Genomic DNA, 23354 nt, shown 5'->3' on the forward strand with positions numbered 1-23354 from the left:
TTTTTTCCACTATTGTTTTCTTTTCTCACATAAACTAGAGGTTTGGAATATACACACAGCCTGGTGAACGCAAAAGAGATAATGAAGGGACCGAGCCCTTGAGCATGAATCTAGTTCATTCTGATCTGTTGACAGCTGCACATTATACTTATACATGCATTATATGGTTTCTGCTCTCATGGCCAATTTACTGTCCTGTGTACTGAAATCCGCTTTTCAGATTTAAATGCTTTTTGGGGAAAAACAGCATTACTGATCCCTCGACTATCCCTGTAAAGATGGTTGATAGATGGTGAGGCGGTTGGCAGCTGTGTGGATTCCCCCACGGTCCCATTAAAATGTGTTTAAATTGAAATCTTCTGTCAAATCTGACGGCAACTTCCTGAATTGCACTGCGACTGAAGGGAATGTTTGATTCAGTACTTGTTACAACATTTCAAGCTCATTTGGTTCCACAGTAATCCCCCAACAATGACTTATAGGTATTTAGATTTACATATACATGTCTGATCAATTCCAATAATATTTTGATCAGAATGCGTTTTTTCCCACATTTGATTACAGAAAGAATGTTGTGTGTGTGTGCTCGGGTGTGTTTGTTTGCTGGGTGGAGGGACTGGGCTTCAGCCCAAGTGACAGTCTCAGTCATGCCAGAGCATGTTTCTTTGTAGGAAGATGTTTCTACTTTGCTTTAGGCTTTCTGCGTTCACTGTACTTTAGAATTCCATAAAACAATAAAACATATGCACCTGCACAAAAAAGGTCTGAAACAGGACGAAGCAAGTCACTGAAATGAGGTTTTATTTACACCATTAAACATCTAATTCAAAGGATGAGGGAAATAGTGGGGTGGAGTGGCTATAATGGGAACTGGTTTTATTAGGGAGACAGGTGGGACTGGGTGTGGCAGGAGAGCCAGGATTTGTTGTGAGGTGGTGTGATAACAGGGCTCCTGGATTCACTCCTCAAGTCAGCATTTATTTCCTGAGTCCTCTCTTAGTCCTTTTAGATCTGTTGAAAACATAGAAGACGAAATCAGGCTCAACTCGTTTGTTCAAATAAATTAATGAACATTAAGCAGAATCCTCAACTATCAATTCCAAAATTTTACAAGCCCAACGACAAAGTGTGACACATCAAAGTGCTCTTTTAGTGTCTGGGGTGTGACCACTGCACCGCCCGCCGCGCCCAGCTTGTAATAACGGTGTTAGAATTGCCTCCGGGGGTCTGAGGAGCTTCGAAAGACAGGCCAAATGAGAGCCGGGCGATGACAGGCGAGTTGAGTTACTGGCCTCAAAGCATCAATCAATCAATCAATAAGCGATGAGAACTCAAAGGGTTGCTGTACAGTCGCCTTTAAAGCTCAAAACACTCCAACTCAAGAAAAAATGCCATAACATCCAACTTCAAGTCAATTTGTGTGGCACATAGAATCCTGGGACACGCTTGTTTCCATGTCTTGCGACTCATTGAGTTGCTAGTTGAAGCCACTACTCACAGTGTTGGCTGTGACCTGCCGGCTCTCATAGACCTGTTCCACTCCAGGACCAGTAGGAGAGCCCGCAAGATCATTGCTGATCCTTCCCATCCCGCTCACCACCTGTTCCAGAGACTCCCGTCCGGAAAAAGGTTCCGGGCCATCAGGACTAAAACCTCGCGTCACCTGAACAGTTTTTTCCCTATGGCAGTGGGGCTCACAAACAAGCCCCCTGCATCACACTGACTCTGCTGACCCCCCCACCCCCCACCCACCCTTGCACATAATTTATAACTCTATATTACTGGCACTATTACCAATCTCTGCACCTTAAAACCGCACGTAACTCTTTAACTGTATATACTGTTTTTTTTTTTATATTGTTATATTGTTCAATATTGTGTTTTTTTTAATTTGTTGTTTGTAAAGTGCACCAACCACACCAAGACAATTTCCTGTATGTGCAAATATACATGGCAATAAAAATAATTCTGATTCTGATTCTGATGTGTTGTGAGTAAGTGGATATGTTGTTTGTTAGTATTTGGTTGTGTTATGAGTATTTGGAGTTGTTGTGAGTATTTGGCTGTGTTGTGAGTATATGGTTGCGATGTGGGTCTCTGCAGTACACTCAATTGTCTTTTGTTTTACCCAACCATTTAAACGAGGGCAAGGTACAAACACCATCTTTGTATCAACTCTAACCTGAAAAGACACAATTCACTAATCCGGGGATTCCTTCAAAAACTTTGGGTTATGTCAACACCAATGATGGAAGCTGGCAAACTGGGACTTCTCTTTTTCTCCAAGGCCATTTGACTTGACAGGTGGAAATGGAGATGGGGTATTTAAGGCCAAATGGCTGTAAGGGAATGCAGCTAGTAGACGACACAAGAGCTGCACAGAAAAACAAGTCTTGCTCACAACATCCTGGCTCAGGAGTGAATTGGCCTCCAGGACCGTTAAATTCCTTTCAAGGGACGGGAAGCTGGTCACTTTAGTAAAGTATTAAATATGAAGCTACAGCCTGCTACCAGTCAGCTTAGCTTATTTGGCTTAGCTTAGTTAGCTTAGCACAAAGACTGGAAACGGAGGGAAACAGCTAGCCGGATTCTGTCAGCAACTACAAATAATAAACCTTCTCAAAATGTCAAACTGCTCCTGTACAATAAAGTATTTGAGCTGGGGTGCAAAATGATTTGGAGTTCATTCTCACAGTTTCTGATGATCGCTGACACGGTTCCTCAGCACGTTAATCTGGAACAAAGACAACAGGCCAATGTTATGCTACATGAAGACATTAATGCATTGAGGATGTGTGTTTTCAAACCTCTGCACACGCACACACCTCATATTTCTGACGGCCCAACTGATACTGCAGGTCGAACTTCTCTCCCTCCAGCTGATACATCCAGTCCCACAGCTCCTGGACCTTTTCCCTGTGAGACGGAGACAAAAGAGTTTATCATTTATTATCATTTCCAATTCCTGTTCTGTATCATAAAGACTCTCCCGTGGTGAAATCTGCATCTTCTCATACTTGAGCTTATCCTGGCTGCGGTTCTCGATGTCCAGAGATTTGCGTCTGTCACTCAGGATCTTCTTCTTCTTCTCTCTCTCGGTTTGCCTCTTGCCGCTCCGTTTCTCTGACTGCGGGAAAGTGAAATAACTGAAGGCTCTGGTCTACATTCCTCACATTTTACTACTCTAACTTCTTGAAAAGGCCACACTAAATCTCCCATTTGCTCACCAACTTCTGCATGTAGCCTCCAAAGTGGAGGCTGGTCAGGGTTTTCTTCTTCTTGGCATCGTCATCTGCTCTCCTCTTGGCCTCCTCCTCCTCTTTACGAGTTCTCTCATCCTGAAAAACATGAGCCGAGAGAGAATAAATAAACCCAGGCAGCCGTGTTTTGATATTAAAGCAGCTGGAACAGGACTGTACCTCAAGACGCTTCTGTCGCTCTTTCTCTCGCTCGCTGCGGATTCTATGCTGCTCTGCTCGCTCAGAGCGGCGCTTCTCCTAGACACCGTGTAGAAACAGATATTTAGTTTGATTTCATATGAATCAGTTTGCAGGCGATCGATGAGAGCACAGGGCACTCACAATCCTGTCCTTGAGATTAACGATCTCATCTTCCTCCTTCTTCCTGCTCTCAAAGTGAACCACGATCAAAGTTTGAAGCTCCATCAGGTCCTTCTCCATCCTTTTACGATGTATGTCCTGCAGAAAACGAGATTTTGGTCTTTCTTTGAAAAGTTTTCCACATTGCAAAAAGGACAAGACAATGTATTTGCTATAGGTTTGTTCTTTACTGATTCCGTGAAAAGTACCTCAGAGAATATATATTAGGACGTTTGACGAATCTACCCCAGCCTGGCTTGGACCGATGTTACATAATATACCCTCAGGCAGAAACCCATATACAAAGTTTGATTCCCAGTCTGTCACTCACGTCAAAATCCACTTTCTCCCCATCTGGGATCTTAGGGGGGATGAGGTTCGGCATCATAAAAGGCCTGGAGTTAAGGGAACAAGAAAGTGAGTGACAAAGAAAACATTTTCACTGCGAAGTCCAAAGGGGATAAAAAAAAGCAGCAGCATCATCGGTTCAATAGGCAAAACATAAGTCCCTTCAGTGTTATTGTGCACGTCTTTGTTTTTAAATCTTGCAAATGCCCAGAAGGATTTTATTTATGCCTATATGTTATTATACACTCTGCTTGTATAGATGTTATTAATAAATGGTAACGAGTTTAGACAGTCTAAGGTTTCAACATCTCACATATTTATTTATTTATTATGAATTTATATTAGTCCAAACCATTTATATTCTACATTCTGCACTGTATCTTATGGCCTTTCGTAAAACACTAATGACTTATGATAGTATAGTTATCATATATTAATTAGTCTTAAGGTCAGGGCTACATTTACAGGGGGGTTTTGGCTGAATTTATGGTTCGGCACAGATTTGAGCACAGAGCTACTTTGAGGTTATTTGGAGATTATAGGCTTCAGGGTCTAAATGGTGGATGGGAAGATTGATAACACTGTCATATCTGCACTATAATTATGAAGATAATTGTCACTGGATAACCTGAAGAAACCTTCAAAGAAATATGATCCTCAGACAACGCATGCAGGTAAAAGGTGCGTCTTTATCAAATGTTACTCACTTGAATTTCGGTTTGGTTTCTTCTAAAGAGAGACAAAAATTGGGAAGAGAAGACAGACATGAGCTTTTCGAGTCCCAAACAAACAAACGCACACGCACACACACACGCACACACATACACTCGCACACACACACACACACACTCGCATCACTCAACACCCGCATGTTTCATACTAATCCTTCCATCATAAACAAATATCAGCAAATAATGACAATGGGTTCAGTGTACGTGTCCAACAGCCGGAACATTTTATTTGGCTGGAAGTCGATCTGCTCTTCAACTTGCTCCAGATGACATCCACCAACACCAATGCCTTCCACCAAACAGTCAAGTTGAAAGGATCTCTTCCTGAGTTCTGGCTTTTGGAGTTTTGTATGAAATGTAATCACAATCAATATATAAATTCAGCGAGGTCACAATTGTGTGAGATCATAATGACTTTGGACTTTTAAACGCCATTGTCTTACCAATGTGATCATTTCCTCCGAGTGAATGTTTGTTCCAAATTTGAAGAAAACCCAACACAATCTAAAAATGTTTCACAAAGTTCCACCATTCATTTGTTTCATTTAAAACAACATAATTACCTTCTCCTTCTTCCGCTTCCCCGTCCTCATCTGGAACCAAAACAAGAGACGTGTTTGTTGTTTCAAATGAATGTGCACCTTTTGGCACAAGCAAAATGTTACATCAGAGTGCATGAGTATGTAAGACACTGTTTTCTCGTCTGTGTCGGTCAAAGGTTAAGGGCTGCATTCGTCACATATCATGAATAGCGCTCCGGAGAGGTAAGAGAGGATAGCTAGAGTGTCTGGGTAATTGCCGGTTTCTCACCACAACAGCTGTGGCATATGTGACCTCTGAATGACACTCAACAGACAACAAATGTCGTTAAAATCTTTGCATTACTCAAATTTAACAGTTGCAGGTTTTTAATTGACTAGACAGCTAGCGGCTTTGTGGTCTGAACAAGCACAGTGGCTCTTTGAGCTAGATGCTGATATCAGCATTCTAACACACTCACGGTTATGATGTTTACAAGTTTAACAGCTGTAAATGATTGTATGTTGGCATTTGCTGGCTGATTAGCACTCAATATAAAGTGCAGCCGAGGTTGATGAGACTGTCTACGAGTATTTACTCATAGCGTTTGAGAAAAAGCGGGCCTCACCCGTGGCCCTGAGCTGGGAGAAGGTCCCTAGAAAGGCTGATCACTTAAGTCCACAACAACAACAAGAAGCCCCCTTGGTTTTTGAGAACCCCCTTAAGTTCTAGGATGGAACAAGTCGAGGAAACTGCAACTACACCATAGTGAAAAACCTAACTAGGCCTCATGCCACTAACTTTCTGCCAAAAGCTTCTTAATTTTACAGCTTTGGTTGAAAACTAGAACGTCTACGGCCCTGTTCAGATCTGGTATTAACATCTGTCCTGAGAGATCCAGCAGAAGTCAACAGCGTTAAGTTTGTCCAGTCACACATGGTATTAAAATACTTCTGGAATTTTATTGTTTTCACCCAGTTTGAGTTCCTCGATGTGAATGAATGACAAAATGATTAATCATTACATGGAGATCAGGGTTTATCAATATGGTCGCAGAAAGAGTCAAAATACCTTCATAGTGAAACAGTAGCAGGTCATAGGACGTCAGCTGAGTCCTTCACATGCGGCCCAGGACACTTTCGCATTCACACTGCTAAAATAATCAGGCCACATCCCAGACCTCTGAATGGGGTCTGAGTCATCAGATCTCAAAATGCATGCAGGGCGCATTTGGGTGAGTTCAGACCTCAGCTTAGCACTGACTAATCATGATAACGGTCTGAACGGGATCCAATTATGTGTGTGTGCTGGGACGTCAGTGTGAGTTTGCACTTACTTATATTTATCTGTTATTTATGTGTATGCACAGGAGGAAATCAAGGTGGGGGATCCCTTTGCCTGGGGCCCCCCAGTGTTCCTTGAAATGCGCAGAGGAGGCTGGGGCAGTCGCAGGCGCCTTCATCCCTCTAAGTGCCGATCAGTTCGGATTCATCATCTGATGACCACGAATGTCTCCGCAAAGTGTCATGCTAATCAATTGGATCCTAATTCACAGAGCCACAGTGTAGGGATGACCTGAAGTGACAGCATGAATAGTGCACTCACAAATTGTTCTGGCAAGTCAGGTGAAAGAGTGACTCTCTTCTGCGTGTGCGACACATCAGTTGATAGTTGACAGGTGCTTCATGGGGTGTCTGCTGATTCCAGTGAGTCAGAATTCAAGTGCACTTTTCATTAGGTGGCAGCTAGAGAGGTAAATACCTCAATGATTTATTGTGACAGTAGACTAACTGATGCGTACGAGCCTTGAGGAGCCATAAGAGGATAACTCCGACCCAGTGGCTACCTCAGGCATGACTCAGACAGACTCGGAGAATGGAGAAAGATTACAGATTGTCAAGTCGCTGCAGACTGTCACATACCAAAGTGATGTGTGACTCAGCGAGTAGATTATCATCTGAATGGTAGGAACAGAATAAATGAACGATTGTCGCTTTGCTAGCAGCGAGCACAAATCACTGGAAAATGGTCTCGCTGCGTAAACACTGAAACAACAACGCTGTTGACTTGATGTCTGATTTAAAAAAACACAAACTGGCAGCAGTGTTTTCCTCTCACCTTGCTCTTCAGCAGCCTCCTCCTCCTCCTCCTCCCCTTCCTCCTCCTCCTCTGCAGCAGGTTTGTCTTCTTCCTGCGTAGGCTCTGGACGAGAGAGAAGTTATATAAGGTGTTTGTATTTTTTATGTGTACATTTTGAAAGTCGCACAGTGTGCAATTGACTCATTGCCTTCAGGTTCATTGTTCAAAAAACAGTTGCGAAACCTTACTTCTTTCTCTTTCTCCTTATTGCTGCTGTTGCAGGAGTTTATTTACAGTTTCTGAACAGGTTGGTTTTGTAGATGAATGGACTCAGTGTCCCTGATTAGAACGTGTTCAAACCCCATGCAAAGCCTTGCAGAGAGATAGATCAGAATGAGCTACCCGACTCCGGCATTTAAAGCAGATAAGAAGCACTCAAATGCTGGTGGTGTGGTGTGTATGTGTGTGTGGGGGGTGTGTGTGTGTGTGTGTGTGTGTGTGTGTGTGTGTGTGTGTGTGTGTGTGTGTGTGTGTGTGTGTGTTCGTTTGTGGTCTTTTGGGGGCATGGTTTGACACAAAAGTTCTTGTACAGTTGGGTCTATTTTTGGCGAAAAGAGAGAAGGAAAGCAAAGCAGGAAAGATCCATATATGTCTTTTAATTTAAATTCAGTTATTAGGATCAATTACTGTGCATGTGTGTCATCCCGCAAAATTATTCCTGCAGGGAAAATCAACTCTTTGACCCTTTGGCACCTAACCCTAACCCTCTTTTTTTTTTTTTTTTAATCGATGGAGTAAGTCCAAAAAATATATTTTTCACAGCTAAAGCGGTACCTTCCTCTGCCTCCTCCTCCTCCTGCTCCTCCTCCTCCTCCTGCTCCTCCTCCTCCTCCTCCTGCTCCACCACCTCCTCCTCCACCTCCTGCTCCTCTGCTGAGCAAAGCATAGGTGTGGTTAGTGCAGCCAGCAAAGCAGCCAGCACACATCCACACCTTCACACGACAAAACAATGAGAGCAAAAACATATCTTCCAAAGCTTGGTGAATCATAGATTGACTCATTTTAATTGTAGTTGTCAGTCAAAGTGGTCACCAGCAAAGTGAGAGTCAGGACAAACGATGTCTATCCCTCACTCATCCTATTTGATGTCACTGATCTATGACCAAACAAATCATAGTTTATAAATGTCTTTGTTAAATCTGCGCTGAAGGGTTAACAACTTACCTTCAGCCGCCTCCTCTTCTGAATCGAGAAACACACAAAGGAGGAATAAACACATATAATCATATAATGAGAAATGCAAACGGTACCTGGTTTATAATAGTATCTCATATTACACCCACACACACACACACTACTTTACTTTAACACCACTAATGCAGATAATTGCCGGTAAAACAAGAACAGGAATATGACATCATCATAAGGACTGTGAAGCACACTTTAAAAAGCTTGTCAGTTATGGATTGGTGTACAATGCTCAATCACATATACGACAGGATGCAGTGATGGGAACGACATGGATGAGTTAAAAATGTTCATTCATGGGAGATACAACTGAGAAACTGCTGATATATTTTCCTTGTACTGTTGTTTGTGTCAAATTAAAGTTTCATCTCACTATAATAAACACTGGATTATTTAGTTTTAACATTAAATTATAACATTCAGAAATGTGATGATGCTGGTGAGTCATGATTGGAGTTCTTACCTTCCACCTCCCTGTGAAAAACAAACACACACACAGGCATCACTATTCAGATCCAGGACGCAAATCCAAAACAAACCTTTCCTCACATCTCAATAACAAGCAGCTTTCATTACAACAGATAGATGTGTATTTATCTAGTGTAGAAAATGCAAATGAGCTCACTCCTCGAACTCCTCCACCAGCTCCTCGGTGTCCGACATGGCAGTGAGCGTTCAGGTGTGCTGCAGAGAATCTGAGCATTTAAACGGACTCGGTAAGTTCACCTGGAATTCCTGTTCCCCTTCAACATTCATCTGCAACATCTTCGCAGGGTCGGTGAAACTTACCTCAGGATCCGATGGAGAAAGAGATGCTCAATGTGCAGCAGAGGTCCTCGCTCTGTCTGACAGGAAGGTGAGGTTGAGCCTCAGAGGGCAAAGGGACGCACTGCGTTGGGGGGGGGGGGGGCAGAGGCTTTAGGACCCCTTGATGTGTTATTAATAAACTTTTTAGATAGCATGTACTCTCCATTATCTCCATTCCCAAAAAAGGCCCCTGTGTGACCAAGTGTGTGTGTCAGTGGTGCCAAAATACCCAGATAAGTCTGCGGTTGCTCACAGACAATGATCCACATATACACACACACACCAAACACACACACACACACACACACACACACACACATCCTCTCGCTTATGTGTGGCACCCTGCCACTGACAAAACCCAGACACCCAACTCGGATCTACATCCTCCCCCCACAGTGATAAGTCATGTTGGCAGTAAAAATAAATTCATGGCAGCCACATGTAGTAAAACATTTTATTACTTAGACAGACACCATCCTGCCCTGAAGGGCACACAAACAAAATGGATATTATGTTTCGGCAGATCAGACAAAGTTCCGACAAGTGTAATTCAATAAACATCATTTGCTTTAAAACCTTCACCTGTTTAAAGTGCTGAAAAAATTACAGAAAGTTACAGCAAATAGAACAAATACATCCCTGCCCCTTTTTTTATTTTCTCATCCTCTTTTACTCCTTTTCCCAACTCTTACGATTTAAATCAATGTTAAAAAAAAGAATAATTTATACTTTAAAAGTCAACGTTAAAATAAGCCTATCTTTAAAAGCAGAGTCCTTCTTTTTTCAGTCCTGTAAAGCTGCGAATCAGTTCACTTTAAAAAATGTCCTGTCTCCCTCCTGTGTTCTTTAGTGAAGAACAAAACAACATATGAAGCTTGAAGAAGTCATTCACTAATCTTCCACCTCTCTTCATCTCTTCTCACCATCTTCTCAGTCCTATAGGGTGCAGAAAGGCAAGAGGTTATTCGTGAAGAAATACTTTTTTCTTCCATATTTAAATATAGAGTTCAGTGTTCACTTAGCTAATGTTACAACTGTTCTCACAGTCGTGCTGTGTGTTATCTGTGGGACAGCATTCATACCTGTTGGACAACATAAATGAGCATCCTTCACTTTTTCGACGGGACTTTTGAGACACTGTCCTCCCCTCTATTCTCAAACAAGCTCCTCTTACTGGTGATGTCCACGTGTCTCAAGTCCTATAAGTAGAAAATAGGAAAAACAAATATGAATGCTTAAATTCATAATTAAAAGGTAGTTCACAGTTGATGCAGCAGCAAAGCAGGTGGAAAAGAGAAAAACACATAACAAAAGGTGACCGGCCTCAGGCTCAATTCAAATAACCAGTAAGGTCTTGCTTTGAGAGATGTCAGTGTAGATTTCTTACTGATAAACAAACAGCGACCTGTGTTTGTCATAGACTTATTTGAACTTGTACAATAACATCTTTACAAAACTAATATAGTTAGGTGAACAGGAGTAAGGCAATATCTCGAATTAAGTCGAATAACCCCCACATAGCGGAAAATGTAAGATTATCTATCATTATCAATAACAAATAATTATAGTTGCTTAAAAAGGTATCTTATTTTTCCTAAATGAGGCAGATCAGAGTTTACTATCCTCCATCTCAGTGAGAGCTACCTGACCACTTTCTCAATATACAACTTAAAACTATTAAAAAAGAAACACCAACAGCAAAAGAAAACTTCACGACAGTGAGACACATTAGGTGAAAGCCGGTGACTGCCCTCTAGCTGCTGCATGTAGTACTTTCATAACATTTGACATGACAGATTGAGTAGACAGGTGACCGTACAGTGGGACTGTGTGAAGGCACGGGTTGATTGGTCTTGTTGAGCCAGCGGTTGATACGGTGCGACATTCCTGACGTGAAGTCCTGGTGTCACCGGAGATGAGAAAAAAATGTGAACATTATTTTTATTGGTAGAAGTAGTAGTTGTAGTAGTAGAAGTAATAGTATTTTGTGTGTTTAGCAATCTTGCTGTTAGTTGGGTATTTTTGAATAGTAACTCTCAACATAAGAATGACAGTGAGCTGTACCTGTCTGGAGAGCCCAGGGCTGGCTGGGGCCGCCTCCTGCTGCTCCTTCTCAAACAGCCCTCTCTTCCTGGACACCTCCTCCAGCAGGAACAGGGTCCTCTGCGTCACATCTGGAGATCGCAGTGTGTCTGATTTCTACGCACAAATAGGAGGCAGAAAAAACACCCTCTGTACCGTGATGCTGACAGACAGAGTAGTAAGTTGTGTTATTTGTTGGGTTCAGAGTCTGACCTGTGCTGCCTGGGCCAGTTTCTCCATCTTCTCCTGGATGGATCTGGATGAAATCCTCTGTCTTGAGCTGCACAAAACAGATCACACGTATGAACTTATCCAGCTGTGTTCACTTACTGACTAAAAGAGAGAAATACACAAAATCAACTCACTTTCTCTCGAAAGATGATGGTTTGTCTTCATCTTCTTTTCGGTCCTGGTTCAAACCCAGGTGAACATAATGTTAGCAACATGGAGGGTGAATCATATATAGACAAATTATATTTTTATATTTTTAACACTGAAATGCACTAATCCAACCAAACATGTGTTATATTTGTAAAATAAACCTTTGTTGTTCTATTTGCAGATATGATGAAATATTATAAATCCTAATTTAAATCCAATAATTTAGAGCAGTGATCTTGTAATCGTTCAAACCTATGTATTTTTTAATTTATGTATTTAGATAGTTAGTGATTTGGTTAGTCATTTACAGTACTACAGTGTTTTCTTACTGCGGTGGATTCAAACTTCTTGGTGGCCACCCTCACACTCGCACTGAAACAGAGTGAAAACATTTCTACTTTAGAAATGACAGACAATCGAAAGCATCTCAAATTAAAGACAAATATGTTTCCTTACCTCCTCTGCAAGGGTGAACTATCTTCTTCTTTCTTCCTCATCATCTGCAGAGGACCAGGAGCAAAAAGAAAAAGGGTTTGTCAGCAAACCAGTCGTCCGAATGTCAGTAGCCTCTCTCTTGTGATAACCAAGCAGTCAGTCACAGCTGGTACATGTGTGCTTCAGGTAGCAGCACAAGCCTGATGCTTGAGAGGCTCACGCAAATCACCCTGAACTGATAGAGGTGACGCAAGATTAAATAGTGTTTTAACAGTCAAATTGGCTAAATTAATGTTGGGCCATGCCATCAGAACACGTCGCCATTGTGTGTGTGTGTGTGTGTGTGTGTGTGTGCGTGTGTGTGAGTAGAAGCCTTTACCCTGAAAGATATAGTCCTGGAACTCTGTCTGACCAAAGCAGGTTTAGTCTTCTGTTCAAAGTTGCCATTGGAGAAAGAGTCATTCTTGTTTGCCTGAGTAAAACAAAAAGAAAATGAAACTTTACTGCGTCATAGGATCAGTTTTGAGCAAGTCTCAGTCTCCTCTCTACTCTTAAAGACTGATGAGTAATTGCCTGGTGCAGGTTATAACCATGCAGCCAAAAGCTAGTTACTATTGGCACATGAATAGGACACTAGATGGCACTGTTGTTTAATTGAATTATCGAGTAGCTGCATCAGCACTTTGCAGCCCTTTGAAAAGCAAAACATGCAGCTGATGTAGTTATGTTGTAAATGATGCCATCCAACCATGTGTGTGTGTGTTTGTGCTTCACCTCCTGAGTGGATCCGTTCTCAACGGGGCCCTGAGCTCCCGTGGGTGAGGGACTCCGACAGGGTGAGGGCAAGTGTTCTTGAGGTGACCGGAGGGCTGTCGGGGAGCAAGGGCTCATGGGAGTTGTGCGCCCACTGATGGAGGGACTCTTGTCGAGTGAGATGGACACAGAACTGAAACAGCAGAAGCCACAGTGAACTGAAAGGTCAACCCAGAATGTCAGCAAATATTAACTTAGCATTTAGAGATTTTACATCTAAATCTAAATGAATATGTTTCCTGTATACTTCATACAGCTGATTATTTAAGGCATAAACATTCAGTATTATCAGTTTTCTCGACCTTTGGCTGTTATTTCCCTTCTCCACTTTCGTTTGCTGCTCATATTCCATAATCCTCAATAACCTTATCTTATCTTTAAAAATGATCTCTCTTTGATCATTCAAAATGACCCATCAACAACAAAGACAGTGGAAAATTCCGTTTGTTAACCTGACAAACTTGCGACGTCGGGGCGACGCCGGCGTAGGATCAGGGTCTTCCCTCGGCGACTGGCCATTTTCATGCTAACAAAGAAACAAAAAGTAGAGACAATCAACGCTGGCACAGAATGTACGAGCTTTTGTTCGGGGCCACCTGAGGCACACCTTGCATTACATAACGCAGCACAGTTATGGCCTCATTGAAAGATATGCTGAATTAAAGTTGCCTGGAACTGTAATAAAACGTCCACTGTGAATTATGACCTTAAGCACGTCTTATCAAAGTTTAAGAGACGATTTGCATGAGCACCGCAATAGCGCTAGTCTAGGAAAATAACATAGGATGAATAAACGAACAGTCATTCCATCAGTATTATATCAGTCCTCAAATTGTATTATTGTATTATTTAAATATTCTGCTCATATCATCAAAGAAAATATAAGAAATAAAGTTGTTTATAGCTTGTAAACATCGAATACTCCCTCTCTTTGAATTTGTTCTTCAAAAGAGTGCTGTTAATGTGCTCTTTCCATTCATCTGTCCATCTTTACAGAACGTGATGATAATATTTTCCTGGAAGTGAAAGAGGTTGTTGTTGCTGTGGAATCTGGATAATGATTAACAGGAGTCTGTGTGTGGTCTCAGTTAACTGTGAGGAACTTTACTTCAGGGTGACACTGTATGACTCAGTGTGGCATTCTCAGTTTTGGTGAGGTTTGTCTGTGTGTCGGTGAGGGGAGGTCACGCTGAATCGCTCTCACAGTCGATCACTGTGCTCCAGATACTGTACATCTCAACATATCTTTCGGAAGCATTGCCATGGTACTTGCAAGTTTAACAACACTTCCTTTACTTTGATTTGTTGCCACCGCTAAGGAAGTTACATTTTTTTTGTATAAGGCTAATTCTAACATAAGAAAAACACAACTGATTTGAATTTGGGGTTGTTACACAATTACTAAAACATAGACATGAGAATTAGATCCCATTTTTGCAAAGAGATCCTCATAAACTCTACACACTGCTTCTCTAATATGGGGCGATAGGGTGTTTCGGACATTTTTGTAAATTTCTCAAAACCAAGTAATGCATGGATGCTGTGGAAAGAAATATGCAAATACAGAGAACTAATATGCAAAGGTGATATGTACATACTCAGTATATCTGATGTGGTGGGATTTGAATACATGCATATATGGCGATAAAGTGACCAATCAGCCTCTGGGCAGACTTCCAGTGGTACTTGTTGTGATTACTGTTAAAATATTTAAAGTTTACTGTAGGGTACTGAGTGACTCCAGTCTTACTTGTCTGTTGGCGAAGTCAGTGCTGGTGTTGCTGCTGCTGGGACTGTCAGAGGCTGGTTTTGGGAGTGGTTGTGGTTTGGATGTGCTTCTCACTGGGAGAAACACGTTGCTCGGCTCCTCATTCGCGTCCCCGAGGAGCTCCACCCTGGCCTCTCCTCCTCCTCCTCTTCCTCCTCCGATGTTAGCTTCTGATTCATCCTCCTCTTCCTCCTTCTGTCGTCTCAGTGTCTCCACGTGTCTCATCCTCCGCTTTTCATCACGAACCCGCAGCATCTCCACAAAGTCCAGCTGGGTTTGCTCCCCGCTGGAGATAAATACACACACGTGAATAAACGATATATATATATTATATATGATGGATATTCTCCAGATGGAGGTGAAAGGACCTGTCATTGCTGTGACTGATCAGGTTTCTATCATGAAAGCCTCCACAGTTCTTCTCTCTCTCTCTTTGAAGACTTCAAGGAACTCAGCTGCTGGTGTCTCTGACAGCTTGTCATACTTTCTAAGCATGGTATCAGGTGTTCTGTTCAAGTATACAGTACAGATGACACACTCCCAAAGGGCAAAAGCATCAATAATCCTCTCTCCCTGCTTCTGAAATCCAACCACAAAAAAGGACTACCGTCAAAGAAAAATAATTCTTCAACAGCCCCAACCCTCTGGCCATTTTATAAACCAGAAACAGAAAGAGGGGGGTTGGAGAGTATGAAAATAATTGTAAAAGTAGCAATAGCTGCGGGGAACCAGCGGAGAGCACGCACATGTAGGAGCAGCAGTTGTTATCAGAAAGTCTATAAATCCACCTCCAGATAGTATACGTCAATAAATTAATTGTCATAATGATGTTAGAATAACCTGCTGAGGCCCTGGGGCGTCTCATTTGTGGAGTCTGTCCCAAAGGGGCTGTCGCTGGTGGGCACGTCTCGAGGGGCTTCTGGGTCGGCGGCACTGGTGGAGCTCTTCACCCTCCTCCTCCTCTCCCTCTCCACCTCCTCCTCGTCCTCCATCGTCATCTGGCGTGCCAGGCTGAGAGTCAATATAGAGTCAGAGTCAGAACCCACACATGAAAAATCATAATCAGCAGAGATGGACGTAAGAAAGGATTAAAACAAAGGGCAAAGGGGCAAAGAAAAGGCCTGAGAAAGATAAGGATGTAAATGTAAAACAGTGTTCTGTCATTCAACTGGTTTGAATTGTGTGTAACGGTTGTAATATCCGTTAAACAAAACCTGCTTTACTTGTTCATCCACTGTTTTATGAGCAAAGTCACAGTTGGTTGCTTGTCAAAGCAGCTTAAAATCAACACAGGATTTATGAAGCAGTAAAAACCTGACTCATTCAAGTTTAAGACAGTCAGATACAAATAATCACGTTTTGGATTTTTTAAACTTCACAGCAAAGGTAGAAATGCCTGAAATGATATGAATGATGATACTACATGATATTGGCTACTGATTACAGATAGTGTTAGTCCCTTAAAACTATTGTGAATAAAGTCTAACTCCATTAGAAGCTGCTCTCAACCACAGGTGTCAGACTCCCTTCAGAAAACTCAGCACACACTCACCTGGACAGAGCCGACCAGTTCTTCCGACTGATGGACATAGTGAGCTAAAGAAATAAAAGTGATAATATATATAAATACAGTTTCCAGGTGCACTTTGCTCACAGGCGGGAGAAAGTCGACTAACTGGCACTGAGGGCGGCAGTCAAATGTGAAACACAAAGCAGTCCACCTTTAGCCTGGTGGAGTCACATGACCACAAGGTAAGCAACCCACCTGAGAGAGAGAGAGAGAGAGAGAGAGAGAGAGAGAGAGAGAGAGAGAGAGAGAGAGAGAGAGAGAGAGAGAGAGAGAGAGAGAGAGAGAGATTCCTTGTATGGTAGTTGTGAGGTAGTTATGATAGTAGTGCAGTCACTCTTATTCAAGGATTGGTATAGTAATAAATAAGACTAAGAAAAAAAATGTTAAATGACGGAAGACATTTTATGTAGTGTGGTGATGCAATTTCTAAATTAGATTAGCTTTTTCTCTAATGTATATCAGAAGTGTAGGTTTAATTGCAATAATTTAACACAAAGCTGATATACACAAAATGAAATGCGAAACATTCGTTTTTTCTTTAATACATGTAAATTGAATTGGATCTGTGAATAAAAATAACTCATGTTTGTCCGGCGGGGGTTTGATGCTCTGTAGTTTGGGGCAGTTTCTTTACAGTGTGACTCAGACTGTTTGCTTTTGCTTTGGGAGTCCACACCTTCTGTAATGCAGCCGAGTGTGTAGGACTCTGACCCAGACCCAGTCCAACACACACACACACACACACACACACACACCCTCATGCCTTTATTCCACGCATGTGACTGCTATATATTCTGTGCAGATCTTGAGGCCATTAAAAACAGATAGCGCTATGATGAAAGCTAATAAAATGAAGCGTCTTTCGTGCGTTTGTGAAAACATGAAACTGCTCCACTCACACAATGATGGCATTTAGCCTGAAGTTACTATCTCACTGAACCGATCCGTGTGTCACTTCTTGGCTCGCCCTGGCAGTGTTTACAGTAAATATATGCTACTGTACCGAACCCTGAGATTAGTCTTAAAGAGCTGTCCATTTACAGTAACTGGAAGGGAAACGCAATGTTTCTCTCCAAACATGAAAATGTCTCTTCAGGTTCTTTTATCCACCTGGAGGAGGTGATAATAACTGAAGTGCCGTTATGGATGCATTTTTCAGAGGGAGCTTTATGGGCATGCAAAACAGACAGCAAGTGTTTTACAGCAGTGGACAGCTGGTAGACCCAGCAGCTGACATGTGCAGATTAACATGTGCTAACCTCTGTTGTACATTTCTAGTCTGATTTCGGTTTTGTGTATAGATTCCACATCCATCTGATATAAAACAACAATCCACAGGAACTGTGGTAGAGTCTTTCTGGCGGATGTTGTCTTTACCATGTTCACCGGTTGATTTTAGGAGGTTAGCGTGCTAACATATGCTAATTAACACTGAACACAAAGTGGAGCTGAGACAGATGGTTCACTCATTCATGTTATGATGTAGACAGATAAAAATGTTGACCTGTTAGTGGAATTAGATGTGATGTCACTTAATAATGCAATAGTTGTTGAGATGATTCACCACAGGGTGATACAGTTTTATTCTCTGGGAATCATGAATTTCTGATTCAAAAAATCCAATATTGGTAAGATATTTTATATAATATAATATTGTTAACTCCAGAGCGGTAAAACTGTGAAAATCCTGAATTCTGTAAAGTTTTTCTTTTTGTGTAACTGTGAAAGTCTTGTTTGATTTAGTGTTTAGTTATTCTGGCAGATACCTGGGCCACAGGTGTTTTCTCTGAACTAGTGTGCTCCCTGGTCCATGTCCTGAGTCCGGCCCAAACACAAATCAATACTCAGATGCTTCTTTGACAGTGGTGGCTAACAGCCATACAATGTAACCTGTGTGTTTTGCACTTTATTTCCTCAATATCTACATCCTCTTATTTTACTATACTGTGACCACTATCCACACATTTCCCCAGAAACACCACACAGCAAATAATTGGATTACATTTGTGTGTTATTTTATTGTTGTGTGAGTTTTCATGTAAATACAGCTGTGTACATAATTTTGTCAAGATCATAAAACCCCAACTCAAGCTGACAGTTCATCCTAAAGCAAATCTGCAAGTTAGTTTGGCCAGATCGTTGGCTATAATATAATCTGGCCTGCTGAGTGAGTCACGATACATCCACATTCTTCCAGCAGAGATACCAGATGCACATTTTGGCATTTCTGTACATAGGAAGCCAAACTACCTGGGATTTCTGGTGCAGTGTCAGTTGTGAGAACACTTTAATTATTGTACATGGCACTGTACATGGATACAATCATTTCAACACCTCATCAATGAACAGCAAACGGTAGAGAAGAAAATAGTTGTGGGAGTCCGGGGACATCCAATCAGGAGCATATACCCAATGATGGCTGCATGAGACAGACGATGCAAGAAACTGTAACCAAACCAATTCATCAGATGCAGGAGCAGGGCTGGTTCTCATGTGAGACCAGCCCACCTTTTCACGTTCACTGGGCGGGGCCTTTAGCAGCATCGAACATCTTCTTCCTCCCCTCCATCCCTGACATGGCCTCCACGTTCTTCCTCCAGTCACTGTCTTCTACCGGCCTCTTCTGCAGATAGATAGATGGAGCGAGAGATGGTGTGAATGAATGGGAACAGTTTTTGATGTTGTTTTATAAGAGACAAAAGTAGAGCAGGCGAAAAAGTTCTTGTTGAGCTAAACTTCTTTGACCAATGGTGTCACCTGGGAATTCCCTATAAGCACACCTCATATCTGTACTTGTGTAACTGGTTTCCAGCTTCAAACAAACAAACACACACATACACATACACACACACACGCACGCACGCACGCACGCACGCACGCACGCACGCACGCACGCACACACACACACACACACACACACACACACACACACACACACACACACACACACACACACACACACACTAATCTGCACATACCAACACACACTGACCAGTGAGCAGAAACGGTCACAATGCTACTCTTCTGTGTACATGGAAACAATGGGATCATTGTTTTGTGTACTTCCTCACTCACACACTAACACACACTAACACACACACACACACACACACACACACACACACACACACACACACAGTCACCGCCCTGCATTGACCTGCTGCTCAGTATCTCAAACACACCTTTCACACACACATAACCACACGTTTCAGGTGTAGCCTTAGTGTTATTGTCTTGTGTGTGTCTGAATCTTCACATCTGCCAAAAGGAAGGTGCATGCAGTTTGCTCTGTGGGTGTTTGTGTTTGTGTTTCTTTCAGGTCTGCACTCACCTTCTCAGTGTCTTCTTTCTTGACAGACTTGAGGTTGGCTCGGAGGTCCATGGACACTTTGTGCTTGGAGCCCAGCAGCGAGCGGAGGATGGCGTCAGCAGACACACGAACACGCCGCAGACTAGGCCTCTTGAATTTCCCCCTTAGGTCCAACACCTTGAGATTCAGATCTTTAATCTGCGCCAGGGATGAGAACACAACTGTTGGAGTCTCACTGTGGCAATTCTGCTGAATCCTACTACAACTAGAAATGAAACAATACCGTACACGCACCTCACGTTTGTTGAGCATGACTTTGGCCTCATTGTCATATCGCTCCTCGTCCACCACATCTATTTTGGAATGGAGCTCTCTGCAGAGATCCTACGTGTACATGATGAAAACGCAGCCAAAGACAACAACTTTTGTTGCGAGAATTACACTTAATGAATCATGGATAATTTTCGACACTTTCATGCAGCTCTACTTGGAAATAAATTAATCAGCTGAATTAAAAACACATACAGAGAGTTTCATTGATTTTTGAGAATAATGTGGTGCAGTGTCCCAGCTTGGATCAATAACGACCACCTGCAGGTGAATGGGAGATGTAGCATCTTGAGTAGCTTGTACTGGTTTTCGACTTCAGGTGAGCGAATGAGTGATTGGTGGGAATAATGATGGAATCATGGGAAGTTAATTTACCTGTAGCTGTCCCTGGCTCAGACCACTGGTGTTCAGAGGAGGAGCTCTCTCTACCAGATACTTGTGTTTCTCATCCTCTTTATCAAGGATCTCCTGTTCCAGTTCCTCTTTGGCTTTTGCCACCATCAAACTCTGCATACAAAATTAATGATGTATTACAGGATGCCTTGTTGTTGTTTTCAGATACACGACAGTCCCGCTGGAGAGGATATGGACTCTGCTGCCCTCCTCTGGTTAAATATATGTAACAGAAATTATCAAATCGTGAACTCTTACCTTGAGCATCAGCTTTCTTGAAGCTGAGATCTTTGGTTTCCTCTGGTTGTAAAAAGAAAACAGAATATCATCAACACAGTTAGGATTTGATTCATCACATGCAGCTTAAAATACAAATAATTAGGGGCTGAGCACTGAACAGTGGGAGGCCCTATTGAATTGTAAGGATTATTATTATTAATAAAAAAAAATTTCAGGCAAATTAATTGGCTTTTTGAGGGCCTTAACATGCTCAAATCATTACCAAAGTTTGCAGGAAAATAGAATTTGGTGAAAAGGTACGTATTCTGGAGTCATTTTAAATGGGCGTGGCAAAATGGATCAACAGCAATCAGGGTTAGGGTTAGGGTCGTGGTTAGGGTAAGGGTTAATAACACATAGGCGAAGGAGATATTCTTGAATAACTTTTTTTTTTGGTAGAGACTTAAAATGCTTTTGTTAAACATGTATAGGAATAAGAGAATGTTATGATAGCCAGTGGCAGATAGGACTTACCTCTTGTCTGTTTAAGCAGAATGAAGAAGGAGCAAAGAGCAGAGTTTAGAGACAACGACAGTCAAAGTATTTTGTTTTGATGTTTCTCTTTATATGGGAATGAGTAAATGGTCTATAATAAGAACACAAAGGTGGATCACTCACACATGCTCAGGCATCGTGCTGATGAGATCTCACTGGAGGAGACACAGGAGAGATTAGACACAAACACAAACAGAACAGTTGTCCGTGTTTGTTTATCAGCTTTTAGGAGCGCCGGGTCATCTTTCTGCACTTCTCTCTGAGCACGCTCTCAGAATGTGGCGTCAGTTTCAGGATAATGTAAACTGTCAGCAGGTCAATCATGGGGAACTTCTCACATTGACTCCTACAATCCTGCTGGTTTACTCTCTCTGAGACACATGTGGCTTCCAATTGTCAACACTTACAAAAGAAGAATCCATGTGTCTTAATTCTGAATAATGCCAAAGAATTGGAAGTTTGCTATACAAGTACTTTGAAGAAGGTTTTGTTGGCATGTGAAAAGATAACATAGTAGGAAAAATGAAGGATAAATGGTTGAAATACAATGACAAAATAAATGTCAATGAATAAACTGGTCAAAAGGAGGAAAATGATAGATAAACAGTTCAAATAGTTTCCTAAAAGTAATGGATAAATGGATTTAGCTTAAAACTGTGGATACATTTGAGGATGAATATATGTGCACAGGGTTGAAGAATTACAACTGATACAAAATAGGAAAAGAAAGATTGAAAATCACTGGTCTAAGACTCCTGAAATCAATGCAAGAGTTTTGTGTAAACATTATAATGGATTTGAGTTGCCTCATCTGAGACTTTAACTATTAAGTCAAATTCACTAGATCTTCACTAACCACAGGATTTCAAGATCCATGAATTATTCTCTAAGAAATCAATGATAATGTTAAAACACACTCCAACATGTTGTTGTGTGCAAGAAAATGAAATGTGGGTTTGCCCCCTGATCTGGATTCACTCCAAAATTCAATGGATTCTTGCTGGGATCATGCCCCCGCCCCATAGCATCTCATGTAACTCGTAATCCTGCAAACTAACAAACAAGCGCAGATGAAAGCTCAATCTCCTTTCTGGAAGCAAATGCATGTCACTGGACTTCTGCTTTACTCAGACCTACCTGGCCGTGGAGTTTCACTGGATTACGTTGCTACAAAATTTAAAATATCATGAAAAGTGATATTCTTTTAACCGTATTTTAGATAACCATCTTTCAATTGTTTTCACTTTTGTCATCACCCGATCTTACCCCTCCTCTTCCTCCATTCATTCACTCTTATCAAATCAACAAGCAATTAACAGCCCTCACCCCTTCTCTCACCTCATCTCACCCTCGCTCTCTCTGCACCCTCCTCTCATTTAGCGAGTCGTGAATGACGTCGCCCTCGATGGGGTTAAAATATGCCCCCAGCGGATTAGGTAAATTCCAGTCTGATAGCCATCCCTCATCCCCATCTTTCTCCTCAGGATTATCTAGTGAAGAGGAATTTAGAGTGGCCTGTCTCCCCAAATAGAGCAGTGGACAACTGATAGACAGCTGTGGAGAGCGATTTTTGCTCTGGGGTGCCCAGTCGGGATCAGGGATTTACCGCCAGTAACTTGTGGATGCCTATGAGCCTCTGTGGTGCAGCAAACTAGGCATGGCAAAAAAAAAACTAAAACCCAAAGCTGCTTTGGAAAGTTCATGTCATGCTTCGGTTTGAACAGAGGTGCTTCGGCAACAGATTTCCAGCAGATACTCTATATTTTCACTGTTGATCGGAGTTTTCTGGTTTGTGCATTAATGGTTCTGGAACAGTGAAATCATGCAACTAACAATATTAAATTTATAGCTCTATACTTCTTTGTCAGTGTTTCCTGTATTTATACTGTACATTCATCCCAAACGATTAGAGGAAAAAATAAATATATTTGATTAAAATCCACAAATATTCAACAAATCTATGGTTGAACCAGATCAATTTCAATCTATTCAAACTGTCAGCCGTTCAGCTTGTAAACAAAATCTACACAGAAGGAAGAACCGACCTGAAAAGCTCTGAGACCATGAAGGGACCTTACCAGTGTCAGACGCAGGAGAGGGATGCAGCAGCAGCAGCAGCAGCAGAGGAAGGATGGACAGAAGTGAGATGAACAGAGTTTGGGGTCCC

The 23354-nt window shown here is 41.9% G+C and overlaps 3 protein-coding genes across 3 annotated transcripts; all 3 read right to left on the reverse strand.

Annotated features, from left to right (window-relative positions):
- Positions 1-784: 784 nt before the first annotated feature.
- On the reverse strand, positions 785-9187 carry tnnt2a (troponin T type 2a (cardiac)). Its single transcript, XM_053424078.1, has 14 exons — positions 9150-9187; positions 8988-8998; positions 8501-8518; positions 7316-7411; positions 5242-5271; positions 4655-4676; positions 3931-3994; positions 3582-3698; positions 3420-3497; positions 3228-3338; positions 3018-3127; positions 2826-2916; positions 2694-2734; positions 785-1011 (listed from the first exon to the last, which is right to left on the reverse strand). Exons 1-14 carry the CDS (start codon positions 9185-9187, stop codon positions 978-980), a joined length of 861 nt encoding a protein of 286 aa, XP_053280053.1. The 3' UTR covers positions 785-977.
- A 584-nt stretch (positions 9188-9771) lies between these two features.
- Positions 9772-16541, reverse strand: lad1 (ladinin). The gene is made up of 14 exons (XM_053424738.1): positions 16363-16541; positions 15651-15821; positions 14793-15096; positions 13495-13568; positions 13004-13175; positions 12609-12701; positions 12251-12294; positions 12124-12166; positions 11779-11822; positions 11627-11693; positions 11396-11530; positions 11151-11231; positions 10414-10530; positions 9772-10267 (listed from the first exon to the last, which is right to left on the reverse strand). The coding sequence occupies exons 1-13, from the start codon at positions 16398-16400 to the stop codon at positions 10441-10443; spliced, it is 1356 nt and encodes a 451-aa protein (XP_053280713.1). The 5' UTR covers positions 16401-16541; the 3' UTR covers positions 9772-10267; positions 10414-10440.
- Positions 16542-18543: 2002 nt separating this feature from the next.
- On the reverse strand, positions 18544-20521 carry tnni1a (troponin I type 1a (skeletal, slow)). Its single transcript, XM_053424764.1, has 4 exons — positions 20396-20521; positions 19985-20074; positions 19712-19888; positions 18544-19003 (listed from the first exon to the last, which is right to left on the reverse strand). The coding sequence occupies exons 1-4, from the start codon at positions 20519-20521 to the stop codon at positions 18899-18901; spliced, it is 498 nt and encodes a 165-aa protein (XP_053280739.1). The 3' UTR covers positions 18544-18898.
- Between the last annotated feature and the right edge of the window lie 2833 nt (positions 20522-23354).

The sequence above is a fragment of the Pleuronectes platessa genome, chromosome 6 (assembly GCF_947347685.1).
Source record: "Pleuronectes platessa chromosome 6, fPlePla1.1, whole genome shotgun sequence".
Classification (NCBI taxonomy): Eukaryota; Metazoa; Chordata; class Actinopteri; order Pleuronectiformes; family Pleuronectidae; genus Pleuronectes; species Pleuronectes platessa.